Source organism: Scardinius erythrophthalmus, assembly GCF_964197995.2.
Source record: "Scardinius erythrophthalmus genome assembly, chromosome: 6".
Taxonomy (NCBI): Eukaryota; Metazoa; Chordata; class Actinopteri; order Cypriniformes; family Leuciscidae; genus Scardinius; species Scardinius erythrophthalmus.
Genome location: NC_138226.1, coordinates 24,159,694 through 24,172,442, shown reverse-complemented (window position 1 = coordinate 24,172,442; position 12,749 = coordinate 24,159,694). Strand labels below are relative to the sequence as shown.

At 37.4% G+C, this 12,749-nt stretch overlaps 2 protein-coding genes across 3 annotated transcripts in view; both read right to left on the bottom strand.

The window, feature by feature from the left end:
* dars1 (aspartyl-tRNA synthetase 1) overlaps positions 1-2,087 on the bottom strand; it is a 28,680-nt gene extending 26,593 nt beyond the window's left edge. Inside the window, exon 1 of the mRNA XM_081368570.1 lies at positions 1,915-2,087. Coding sequence (XP_081224696.1) covers positions 1,915-1,937 — 23 coding nt within the window. The 5' untranslated portion in view covers positions 1,938-2,087. The remainder of the gene's footprint in view (positions 1-1,914) is intronic.
* Positions 2,088-5,146: 3,059 nt separating this feature from the next.
* cxcr4b (chemokine (C-X-C motif), receptor 4b) lies at positions 5,147-7,145 on the bottom strand. 2 transcript variants are annotated; one of them, XM_081368574.1, is made up of 2 exons: positions 7,044-7,145; positions 5,147-6,749 (listed from the first exon to the last, which is right to left on the bottom strand). In XM_081368574.1, exons 1-2 carry the CDS (start codon positions 7,056-7,058, stop codon positions 5,694-5,696), a joined length of 1,071 nt encoding a protein of 356 aa, XP_081224700.1. In that variant the 5' UTR covers positions 7,059-7,145; the 3' UTR covers positions 5,147-5,693. The 2 variants fall into 2 exon arrangements, with proteins under 2 accessions (XP_081224700.1, XP_081224701.1); XM_081368575.1 differs by having other exon boundaries at positions 5,147-6,746.
* Positions 7,146-12,749: the final 5,604 nt, after the last annotated feature.

Below are 12,749 nucleotides of genomic sequence, written 5' to 3'. Positions count from 1 at the left end.
AAGTACAACAGTTATTTAAAACAAACACAATTACACTGAAACCCCAACAATACGTAAACTGATCACAGGGCATAGGCTAATGGAAATGACATGCCCTTGTGATCTCTATTACCATTTTAAACTCTCTGCATATAACACATGGTTCCCGGCTTACAGGACCGACCGACCACTTTAAATACGCCCCGTTACAAATCGCTCATTTGCTAAATTTAAATTCAGTTCTCTCTCTGTGGATGTTAAATATGGCATTGCAATGAATGCCACCATTTAATCTGAAACCACAAGAGTAACAGGTGGTCAACAACATGAGCAGGACAAGCCCATCCTCCACCTCCAGACATTTTTTATTACACTAATTGCTCCAAACAACAGAACAAAACAAAGAAACTATGAATCCAGAGCATAGTCTTGCTCTTTATCCAACTCTGATCTACAAAGCACCCCAAAAAACAGCAGAATCCGGGCAGGCGACCATATGGCAGCCCTCAGGCAACACAGGATCAAGTGCCTGTGCACACACAGTGCTGAAGAAGTTTAAACAAAACGGATCTGTGAATGTCTTCCCAAGCACTACCGCTGCCAACAAGGCAACAATGGTCCAGCCGCAGGCACTGCTGAGGCCTTAACCGTGCCAAAGTGGGCAATAAACAACCCCACTCCACCTCAATATTATGCGTTAGCACGTAATGCAGTGAAGGACGTAAAGGGCCACAGTGAAGGTATGAGCAGTTTTCAAGGGAATTCACGGATGACGGTCCACCAAAGCATCACTGCAATTTCTGCTCACAGGAAATTGGAAGCACTGGGGCAGATATAAGAGAATGAGAAGGCTGCCGATAATTAAAGGCCTGTGCCAGATTTGTGGTTATGTATTTACACAGAAACACAAGGCCCGGGGCAGAGCAGGGATATAAAAATAAGGGTGGAGCTTTCAGATGCCCTCCACACCACTCCAGACAGCAGCTGTGATCATATGACGCATCAAATTACGGTTTATATATTAAACCATAAACAGTAGCCTATTGTTCACGTAACACTGCTTTGGGAACAGCGTATAGCATTATAGAAATAATCTATAATTATAATCCAACTGCTAATAATTAAATTGAAATGATCAATGTATTTGCCGTTTTCAATTTCAATGTCTGCGGTTAAAACTGTGGCTCTTACTTTTACTTTGTTTTCTGAAAAGTAAAAGGTCATGTTGGGTTGCAAAACTTTTTTATCAATTAATTTCTATGATTTTTCCAACTTGAATACTGGAGAGGCATTTTAACAAATCATACAATATAAATTGCACATTAATAATTATTTTTATTATAATCACCCATTTAAAAGTTTGGGGTCTGTATGATTTTATTTTATTTTTTTAAGAAATGAATACTTTATTTAGCGAGGACAAATTAAATTGGTCAAAAGTGAAAGTAAAAGCATTTATAATGTTACAGCAGATTTATATTTCAAATAAAGGCTCTTCTTTTGAACTTTCTATTTATCAAAGAATCCTGGAAAATGTATCACGATTTCCACAAAAATATTATGCAGCACAACAGTTTTCTGCTATAATTTTTCTTGAGCAGCAAATCAGCATATTAGAATGATTTCTGACGGATCGTGTGACACTGAAGACTGGAGAATAGTGTTATTCTTCTATACATACCCAACTAAATTATTAAGACTAGATATTTCACAGCTAAAAGTTACCACTGTTGCAAAACGATTTCTAATATATTGTCTAGCTCCAATTGTCATTTATTAAAGAGACTATTCAGCTGTCATAGTTAAAGATCTCTCTAAACTGCTGATGCAATCAGCTGCAACTCTATTAGACTGAGCTAGCAGCAAGGCAGGCTAATATATGCCATGACCACAAATATTGAACATCCGACGAAAACAATGAGATTGGATTCTCACCCTTGTACATTTTCTTTAGTCATAGTTCAGCTCTGGTCGGATGTAGTGAAACAAAAGCGCTGAATATTTAAAATTTCAGCTGTGTTGATGTGCAATGACAGCCACTGGGAACGCAGGACATGTGGAAAAGAGGTGGAAGTGTTTTGCTGTTACACATTCACAACGTCCCTGCTAAACCGTGTAGAACACGTCTCCATATAAAAGGTTCCTAGTTACTGTTTTATCCGCGCGCGCACTCATTGAAATTAGTCATCTTTCGATCCCCTTAGTTCGTCCAAATAAAATAGAAGTGAAATAACACATTATGTCTAGCATAAAACAAAAACGAAATTCTTTGTTTATTGTTCAGGGTTTAATAGGTGCATATACCGTATGTAGACTATATGATCATGTGTGTGTGTGTGTGTGTGTGTGTGTGTGTGTGTGTGTGTGTGTGTGCGTGCGTGCGTGCGTGTGTGCGTGTGTACCTGGTATTCCCTACGTTATGGGGACCAAATGTCTTCTCTCTTTTTTTTTTTTTTTTGGTCCAGATGAGGAAATCAGCTTATAAATCATACTAAATTAAGTGTTTTGAAAATGTAAAAGTGCAGAAAGTGTTGTGATTGGTATGGTTAGTGTAAGGGGATAGAATAGCCTATAGTTTGTACAGTATAAAAAACATTATGTCTATGGGATGTCCCCAAAAAAACATGTAAACCTGTGTGGGTGTATGTGTGCGCGAGCGTGCGTGCGTGTGTGCGTGCATGCGTGCGTGCGTGTGTCCCTGTTTTACTGTCTATGGGTATTCCCTACGTTATGGGGACCAAATGTCTTTTCTCTTTTTTTTTCTTTTCTTTTTTTTTTGTGCCCATGAGGAAATCAGCTTATAAATCATACTAAATTAAGTGTTTTGAAAATGTAAAAGTGCAGAAAGTGTTGTGATTGGTATGGTTAGCCGAAGTCCTCAAAAAAACATGTAAACCTGTGTGTGTGTATGTGTGTGTGCGTGTGTATGGTATGGGGACCAAATATCTTCTCTCTTTTTTTTTTTTTTTGGTCCCCATGAGGAAATCATCTTATAAATCATTCTAAATTACGGTAAGTGTTTTGAAAATGTAAAAGAGCAGAAAGTGTTCTGTGATTGGTATGGTAAGGGGATAGAATAGCCTATATAGTTTGTACAGTATACAATTATGTCTATGGGAAGTCCCCAAAAAACATGTAAACGTGTGTATGTGTGTGTGTGTGTGTGTGTGTGTGTGTGTGTGTGTGTGTGTGTGTGTGTGTGTGTGTGTGTGTGTGTGTGTGTGTGTGTGTGTGTGTGTGTGTGTGTGTTATCCAGACAATCAGTAACCTCAAGACACCCTTTCTCCTGAGTTACAGACAACAACTTATGCTGTATTGTTTAGTTGTATTTAGTTGTGTTATGGGGCTTTAAAGTCTTACAACAGCTATTGGTCACAGAAGGTTGTAATGTAGGAAGCAACCTTCCTGATCTCCCAGTCAAAACAATGTAAATGTAATAATAAGTTAATGGCAAGAATAGGAAATGTGTAATCATCCTTCTGTGCAATAAGGCTCCGTTTACAGCTTTATTTGCAGATCTATAAACAGGTTGATCACATTTCTGACCACATTTGAGATTTATTGTAACAAAATTAAAACATACATATATATATATATATATATATATATATATATATATTGTTATCCTTTGTTCATAATTATTTTCTTTTAAAATGCTGATTTAACAGACTCCTTTTGTTTTGGGTGTTTGGATGAACTTAACATCTGTTGTTGACCTGTGATATGCTTGACTGAGGTTTCTCTGACTCTGAGTTAAGTGGGGTTTGATAATGGGTTTTCCCAGCAGATTTCCAGAAGCTCCTTTTGGTTGGTCTCTTTTCAAATGGCGGTTTAGAGAAGGGATAGATGGTCCAGCTGAGCTCAATGGAGTGTTAATGGTGTGCCGTGGCTTTTGAGAACAGCTCTCATGCTAATGACAGAACCATCCAGGACATTTCTAAATGAACAAAATGCAGCTCCCAATTCTCTATTTTTACTGGCCTCTTACTGTGAGAGCAGATAGTGAAAAATAACCATAAACCTTAAAGACCTGATGCAGGGTGCTTCACACCGCATTGGAGTCTTTAGAAATGGTAATTTAACCTGCTGTATTAAACATGAGTTTGGTCATTATAATACAAACCTTGTGAATATCAATGTTCTGCATGAATGGGAAGGTACTTCAGGGCTGCTAACTTGCTTCTGTAACCTGATTATTATTCATCAAGCAATAACTTGATGACTGATCGCTTTGCATTGCAAACAGAGGTCAAAAGTACCTGGTTCATACAGTATTAACAGTAATATGATGAATCTTAAGAAAGAAGAAAATTCCCATCAAAAGTTTTTGTTTTTGTCATCATTTAAGAATTGGAATTCTTCTTTCATGTTTAGCTTTTAAGATTGTATTTTTGCATTGTGACGTAATTTTCATGACAATTAAGCACCCCATTTCCCATTCAACTAAAAAAGATCCTTATGCATTATCATTAATGTAAAGTGATTTTTTTTTGGTATATATAAATTTATGCTGATTTAAATTTCAATTAGAGCTGGTATTTTTTAGCGGAAATTACAGCATCACACTCATTAGAATCACTAGTAAAAAATATTGTATATAATAAAGCTGAAACATCAAGACATGTTACAATAATAAGAAGTGGAGGATAAAATATATTTAACCGCCTTGGACCTCATTATTTAAAACAAATAAAAAATTGTATCTTTTGATTTGTGGGACATTTTTTGAAAGGTTTTTGTGAGATTCAAAATTGAATTATTTCTCTCAGCAAATTTTTTTTTGCATTCTGCAGATTTTATTATTTCACTCTTTACATCTTCAAACTACCTTATTAACTTCTTTTGCTTGTTATCTGATACAACAAGAAATCCCAAGGGAAAGCCAATTCTGTCCCTTTGTTGGTTGATGGGTGTCTTGTATCAGCAGTTGCTTAAAACGCTAAAGAACACAGATGTTCTTAAAATTACAGACCCTCTCCTCAGCCATTCTGTTCAGCGGGAGATCAGGTGGAGCTTTTGTTTTGGTAACTTGACAGACCTTCAGCTCTACCCCACCCCCACAGAGAGATTGGGGGTGGAGGTGTGTGGAGGTGTGTGTGTGTGTGTGTGTGCGTGTGTGTGTATGGCCACTTGAGAGATGCACAAGATGACACTAGGTCAGACCTCATTAAAAGTGGTGATTTGTATGTTTTATTATGAAATAGAAGTCAACATGCAACAATTGTGACATGATTAAATTACAATTCTACAACACTTTTTTAAAAAAAAAAAAATTACAGTGTGAGCTACCATTTTAATAAATATCAGAAAGCTTATGGGGAAAATAGGAAAAGCTAAGTGCACAGCACACACACACACACACACACACACACACACACAGGCAAACAATGAACTATGTACAAATAATTTACACTATGCATTCTGAATAAGACCAAAGATTATGCAACATTTCCTGATAAGATCTTTTGAAAGCATACAGACTTTGCCAAGGCTCTGCCTTTAGGCCCTGCAATAAAAAGTACTAACATTTAAAAAAATATTAATTTAAGTAGCTGAATAAAAACACCAGAAAATAAAGTCGTACAAAATAACAATTATCAACACAATAAAGAGTTTACAAATGTACAAAAAAGTGTAGTAAAGTCCTTTTTTAAAAAGAAAAAAAAGAAAGCTTAGTCATCCATGTCAGAAAGTTTTATGTACAAAAGTGTCCATTAACTGGACAGCACACTGGATGACTCGGACTCAGTAGATACCGATGATATATGGCCTCTTTTCTTGGTCAACATCTTGTGACTCGATCTACTGCTGATGCTCAGAGCGTTACGGGCAGATTTACTGAACCTGACTCCCAGGAAAGCATAAAGGATGGGGTTCAGACAGCAGTGGAAGTACGCCAGTGCCTCAGTAAAGAAGATCCATTTCTCCAGACCCTGATCCAGGAAACAGCTGTGAGATATGACGTTCAGCGTCGCCAGAGTGTCCACCAGTATCCCGGCACAGTAAGGCAACCAGCAGATGAAGAAGCAGAGGATGAGGATGACGGTCGTCTTCAGCGCCTTCCTCTTCAGGGCCTGACCCTTGGAGTTCTTAGACAGTTTCGAGATGATGATACAGTAACAGGTTAGAATGATCAGACCAGGCAGCAGAAAGCCAAAGATGATGTGTTGGAAGCGGAAATAAGCCTTCCACACCATGTTCCCCTTCTCCGGGTAGGTGAGCTGGCAGATCGTATTCATGCCCATATCGTGGACTTTGGCGAAGACCAGATCGGGCACGGTGAGCAGGGTCGCCGGGAGCCAAACTCCAAGGTAGATCACCCTTTCTGCAAGGAGCTTCCTGACGACATGGCTGTTTGTGGCACGGACAACTGCCAGATATCTATCCAGACTGATGAAGGCCAGGATCAGCACGCTGCTGTACAAATTCAGAGTGTAGATCATGTTGACTGTGACGCACAGAAATCTCCCAAAATGCCACCCGCTGGCCGCATCCACAGCCCAAAAGGGCAGAGTGAGGACAAACAGGAGGTCGGCGATGGAGAGGTGCAATCTGTACTTGTCTGTCATGTTCTTCGACTTCTTCTGGAAGCCCATCACAAGCACCACAAGTCCATTGCCAATGATTCCCAAGACAAATATAATCCCATATACAGTAGGGAGGAAGATCTTTGGGAAGTCATTGTTGTCCGTAAGGTCACAAAGTTCATAATCATCAAAATCCCCAGACCCGGAGTCTGTACTGTTGTCTATGTCTAAAATGATGTGCTGCTGAAAATAACAGTAGATTGATTAATTTCACATGTTGTTGACATTAAAAGTAGAAATATGGAAATATATAGGCAATATAAAAACATGATTTATTGATTTATAACTTAAAAATGCAAAAACAGTTGCTTTAAAAAAAAATTAAAACCACACAAAACCTGAATAGTAAAACGTGACAAGCAAAGTGCAGGTTACCAGACAGACATGATAAACAAACAACTGACAAAGCCGTGTAATTAAGTATTAAATCAAATATCAGACTACAGAGCGTTCTACATTAGTCTTAAAACAACTTACATCGTAAAAGTCCATTTTGTTAAAACAGGTGAGCGCAAAAACCGCGCAAAAGTCTCTCCACACACTTCAGTCAACGGACCTCCTGCAGCACTATTTAAATAGTCCTCCGTAAAGTCTGACACGCCCCTTTATGTCGTCAAGGCGGGGTCATGACGTCAGCGGAGCTCAGCAGGGCAGGGCAGCTCTCTTATTCAAGAAAAAAAAACTCAATCGTTTTGGTTCAGTTCTCTTATTTACTTTTCTAAGTTCAGATCTCTGAACAATTAGCTTCTTGTTCACATCAGACTTGGATTAGGCTACTTATTTATTTAAGCATGTTTAAGCATATTTATTTTTGGCTTGTGTGCAAAAGAGTAAGTACAATTGTCTACAATTTGCACAATGACTAAATGCACATGGCCTGTTGATCAAAACTGATGAGTTGATTCTCAGTGAAATTGTCAAACTCTTCACAACTTCTAAACATTCTGTGACCCATCACAACCATTCAGTGAACAAAATCTGTCTGACATGTTATATTTCATAAATATTTATGACACGTTTGCTAAATTGGCCTGTCGCTGTAATGAATAGGAATCACAATTGTATCAATCAACCAATTTGTATGTATATATATGTGTGTGTGTGTGTGTGTGTGTGTGTGTGTGTGTGTGTGTGTGTGTGTGTGTGTGTGTGTGTGTGTGTGTGTGTGTGTGTGTGTGTGTGTGTGTGTGTGTGTGTATGTGTGTACCTGTTTTTCTATCCTGGTGGGGACTTCAACCTGAATGCACACAGACTCGTGGGGACTCTTGTCACAGTGGGGACCTAAATAGAGGTCCCCATGGGTAAACAAGCTTATAAATCATACAGAATGAGTTTTTTTGGAAATGTAAAAATGCAGAAAGTTGTGTGTGATGGGTAGGTTTAGGGGTAGGGTTAGTGTAAGGGGACAGAATATACCGTTTGTACAGTATAAAAACCATTAAGTCTATGGAGAGTCCCCACAAAGATAGTAAACATGTGTGTGTGTGTGTGTGTGTGTGTGTGTGTGTGTGTGTGTGTGTGTGTGTGTGTGTGTGTGTGTGTGTGTGTGTGTGTGTGTGTGTGTGTGTGTGTGTGTGTGTGTGTGTGTGTGTGTGTGTGTGTGTGTGTGTGTGTGTGTGTGCGCGTGTGTGTGTGTGTTTGCTGACAGCACAGTCACTACCATTTTTAAACATGGAGGAACATCACAACTCTGAACAGCATCAGCTATCAGTGATGTATGAATACATTTGTATTTATACAGTACATTTATTTTTGTAGAGATGTGAAAACTGAACATTCTTGTCATGGAAGAGCAATAGGAAGATATGTAAGAAGATATTGTATGTATGTATGTGTTAGAGAAAGACATAATAGAGTGTGTAAAAATTAACAAGCAACTGAATTTTCAGTTTACATGTCACATTTCTACAAAAAAATAAATGTACTTTATAAATACAAATGTTCATTTTCTTTTTGTGTACTACAGTATTGACTTTTCCCAGTCAATTTTACCTACTGTATGAATCTGTATTTAAGATCCTCAGTGTGATAGACAAAACTGACATTATTGTATAGTAGAAAGCAGTTAGAGTCAAATAAAAAGTAATTATAAGAATAAAAATAATTGACATTGACATCAAAACAAAACAAAATATAAATATGAATATGAAAATCATAGATAGAGAGACAGACAGATAGATAGATCAAAATTAAATGTTTATGACAATTTATTTATTTATTTATTTGCCAAGTAGCTGTGTAACGAGGCGGATAATGTTCAGTCAGCAGGTCGTTATCGCAAAGTGATTCCCTTAAGGCCAATACAAGCCACTCTGTTTTGTGTCGGGGTCCTGAAAGCCCTGTCAGGGTTTATTTTGCTTATGACCATCTGACTCTACATTAGTCCTTATTCATTTAATCAGATCAACTGAAGTGAACTTTCCCACCACCTAAAATTCCCTCCCAGACGTCCCAGCAGTTTTGTTTATGATCACATCGTGTTACTTGGGTGAAGAACAGTGTGAAGGCCGTTACTTGAGGTCGCTTTAGGCTTTGTAGTGTGATTTACTATATGGCAGGTCTCCTCTGGTCCTCTTTGCAATTTGTTTCGTGTAGAACTGTGATTGTTGAAGGAACCATGAGTGATGAAAGAAGAAGGTCACACAGTCACCTCCATCATATGCCTGGACTAACATTTAATGACAGATCCAAACTCTCTGTGCCTCTACTTAAATGTGAGCCATGACAGAATCACATTTCTTTGAAACATGAGACTCTTATTTTGGTGATTTATTCGTTTAATTTTTGAGTAACATCTTTGCCATCCATGCAGTCAACTTATACTTCTTCGGTGTTTGTTGTTATGTCTGTCTGTCCTCTCATTAGGCCAGATCTTTGAGTTAGAGCCCTGTGGACCGTACAGATGGAATTCCTCCATCCATTGTGTTACTGTGAAACAGCAACAGCATGAGCCTCTGGTGAGAAATGGATATGGAATGAAGGTGACTCAGGAAAAATACAAGTAGATGTAAAAGTGTTCGCTGACAGATGATGACATGAGATCATTTTTATGCACTTTTTCTTAAGGATCATGTAACTTTGTCCTATAACAATAAACGCTTGATCCTATACCTTACAGTTCAGACACTTAAAGGCCTAAAGTTTTCTTTTTGCTGATGATATAAATCGTTCAGCAAAGGTATGCGTAGGTTTTTTTTCCCTCTCTATTCTTATTTTAATTTGTAAGGGATCAGAAAGGCAAAGCCTGCACAGTAATGCAAATATTTAAGATCAATAATCTTCTAAATTTGTATTAGATTAATACATTTAGGTCAATAATCAAATGATCTAAATAAATGAAACATTTAATGTGTTAATATAACTTTCAATGGAAAAAAATCTGTTAAATTAGAAAAATGTGAAATGTAAGCATGCATTTCAAGTGGATTCAGACTCAAAGGCCAATGTCGAAGTAAAAACAGGTTTTGACAGGTTGTTTCAGGCTGAATTATTAACTTGGCAATACCTCCATGTTTTGTTTTCTTTCAATTATATGAGCGAGGGTCAGGTCAGGAGGATGTGTTTCGCTAAACCAGAGCTTGAATCCCCCCTGTGAAATATAAGATACCCTGTCCTGAGAGCACTAAACACAATCTGTCAGTATACGCCGTCTGTACCCATGAATACAAAGGATCCGTGTGCTGTTTAGAATTCAAATGTAAAGTGTGAAGAGTGGCAAGGGAGCTAAGGAGCAGGGAATGAGCATGGAAATAAGGTAAAAGAATGCAGCAGAGATAAAGAGTGAAATGTGTAAAGCCTCCAGAGGGTAAACAATGCTTGTTTTGCAGCCACAACTCATTCATGGCCATCAGCACGCTTGCAAAGGATCACATACATAATAATATGAGGGCTGAAGGATCAGCTCTGGTTCATAAGATAGGGCTTTTTGGAAAATATGCAGTGATACATAATTAATCATGAAATTCTCAGCTAGGGGGTTTCCAGTAATTACAACCCAGCTGTTTGTGTGGAGACTGTTGTTTTTATATATATATATATATTCTGCTTTGATCTGACATTGAAAACCCTAAGCAGGTTCATTTGCATTTTGTCATCCTGTTTGGTTTTTGTAACATTTAAAAGTCAAATTTACTCTTAAATACAGATTTATCAGGTAAATATCACATGATTGCAGTACAGAACTGATTCATTTGCATGAAAGAAAATAATGATCCTCTTTAGTTTCAAGGGGAAAATAAAGTGCTAGCTACATTTTAATTAAGCTCTATATGCAAAACATAATAGGTCCCTAAAAACTCTGTTTAAGATCAAGTTTAGGTTCATTTCTGTTCTCAGATGGCACATTATTTAGATCAGTAATAAAATAGCTAAAGGGCTTGCTGTGAGCTAGAAAACATACATCAATACCATATATGCTTTATGCTTATGTTTCTGCCTTGAGAAATGTGGTAATGATACATGGCATGCAGACTAACATGTTGAATGGGTGTTGCCTAACTCATTCCAGGATCTTTTTCTGTGTTCTGCATATTTTTCACCCACCTCTCCAAAACATAACCAGGGGAACGACATGATACGATCTGCCTAGTCATGTTCCAGTCCAGAATATTTTTCATCTTTCATGACTAAATGATAGTGTTACTCATATATCAAAATGTTTCTCAATTTAGGAGTGTGAATGTGTTCAAAAAAAAAAAAAAATCCTTTTGCATCCATGACACTGATACATTGATACTTTGGAGATTCAGATGCAGTTTGACAGTTCTAAGCCCATAGCATATCATTGAAACATTTAGGAAATGTCTTAATGTAATTTTAAAAACTGTTTAAGGAAAGTCTTATGATTGAACAATGGACATTTTTAAAGACAAAGGTTTGCCTTATCTAAGAAAGGCACCTTTTTACGCTTCCTACTTGGGTGTGGGCAGACTTATTCACTTTCTGAAAGCTCTTCCTCTTATAGCATTAGGTCATGACTTTGTGCTTTGAAATTAGAGGAGAGGGCAATTTATTCACTGCAGAATTTGTTAGACAGGCTTGACATGTGCCTTCATAAAGTTTGGTGTCGATATCAGACACTACTATTCAGATAAATTATGTGTAATGAGAAATGTTGACTCTCACTTTGGCGGTTTGCTGCATGTTGTACATGTGACTGAAACCATGTTAAACAGATAGTCACGTTGTACCATGTGCTTTGAGTGGGTGCCTGCCTGATCTTTGGTGTTGACTTACAACAGGAAGCACTACAGTTTGCAAAGAAGAAAAAAAATCACTGACACATTTTCTTTGCCCACACGTCCTGACACGACTTTACTTCAAAAATGAAGGGGTAATGAAAAAGGAAAAAATAGGTTGGGTAAAATGACATTTCAAATGGTGACACTTCCCCTGGGGTGTTGCTTGAAATTTATATTCATTATTGGCTCATAGCCCAAAACAAACCACAGAAGCGTCTCACAAGCCTTTCTTGGATAAAATGGAGTCTGAAGGGAAGGGTGTTTGCTGTTTCTCCATGATAAGTTCCTACCTTCCTTCACTAACGGCTAAATTGTGGTTTAATTTGCAATACTGAAGCTGAGCAAAGTGACCATGGGTTTAAGATTGCAAAACACCCAGCTTTCACTATAAACCCAAAATAAACTGATTACATCAGTTACTTCAAAACTCAAGAAAATTGAGGTAATCAGTTACTCCAAATTTTTTTAGTTAAGAAATTCAAAGTTAACTTGCAGGTTTTTATTTTTTTTTACTATTTATGTTAATTACTCTTAACTTGAAGTATTTGAGAATGCCAAATCATACGTTTAACTTAAATTTATCATGTAATCTCAACTCAAACATTTTTAGTAGTTATAACTATAATATAATTTTGCATTTAAAAGACATCTAATAGCCGTCCAAACACAGCCCTGACGTCTAAGCTAACACAAGGCAAAATTTGGGCTGTCAATGAACATGTAATAGACGTCTAACCATAACCCAAGAATAGAATATCACCAATTAGAAAACATGTCAAAGAAATGAAACCAAACACCTTTGCTTACATGATGGAATATCATACATCTCGTAAGTTATTTTGGAAAAAAACGGCATGTAACCAAATTCAAGGTTATTTTGGCTAGAAGTGGGTTACTCATAGCCAGACTATATTGGTCTATGGTTAACCGAGATGGTGAAATG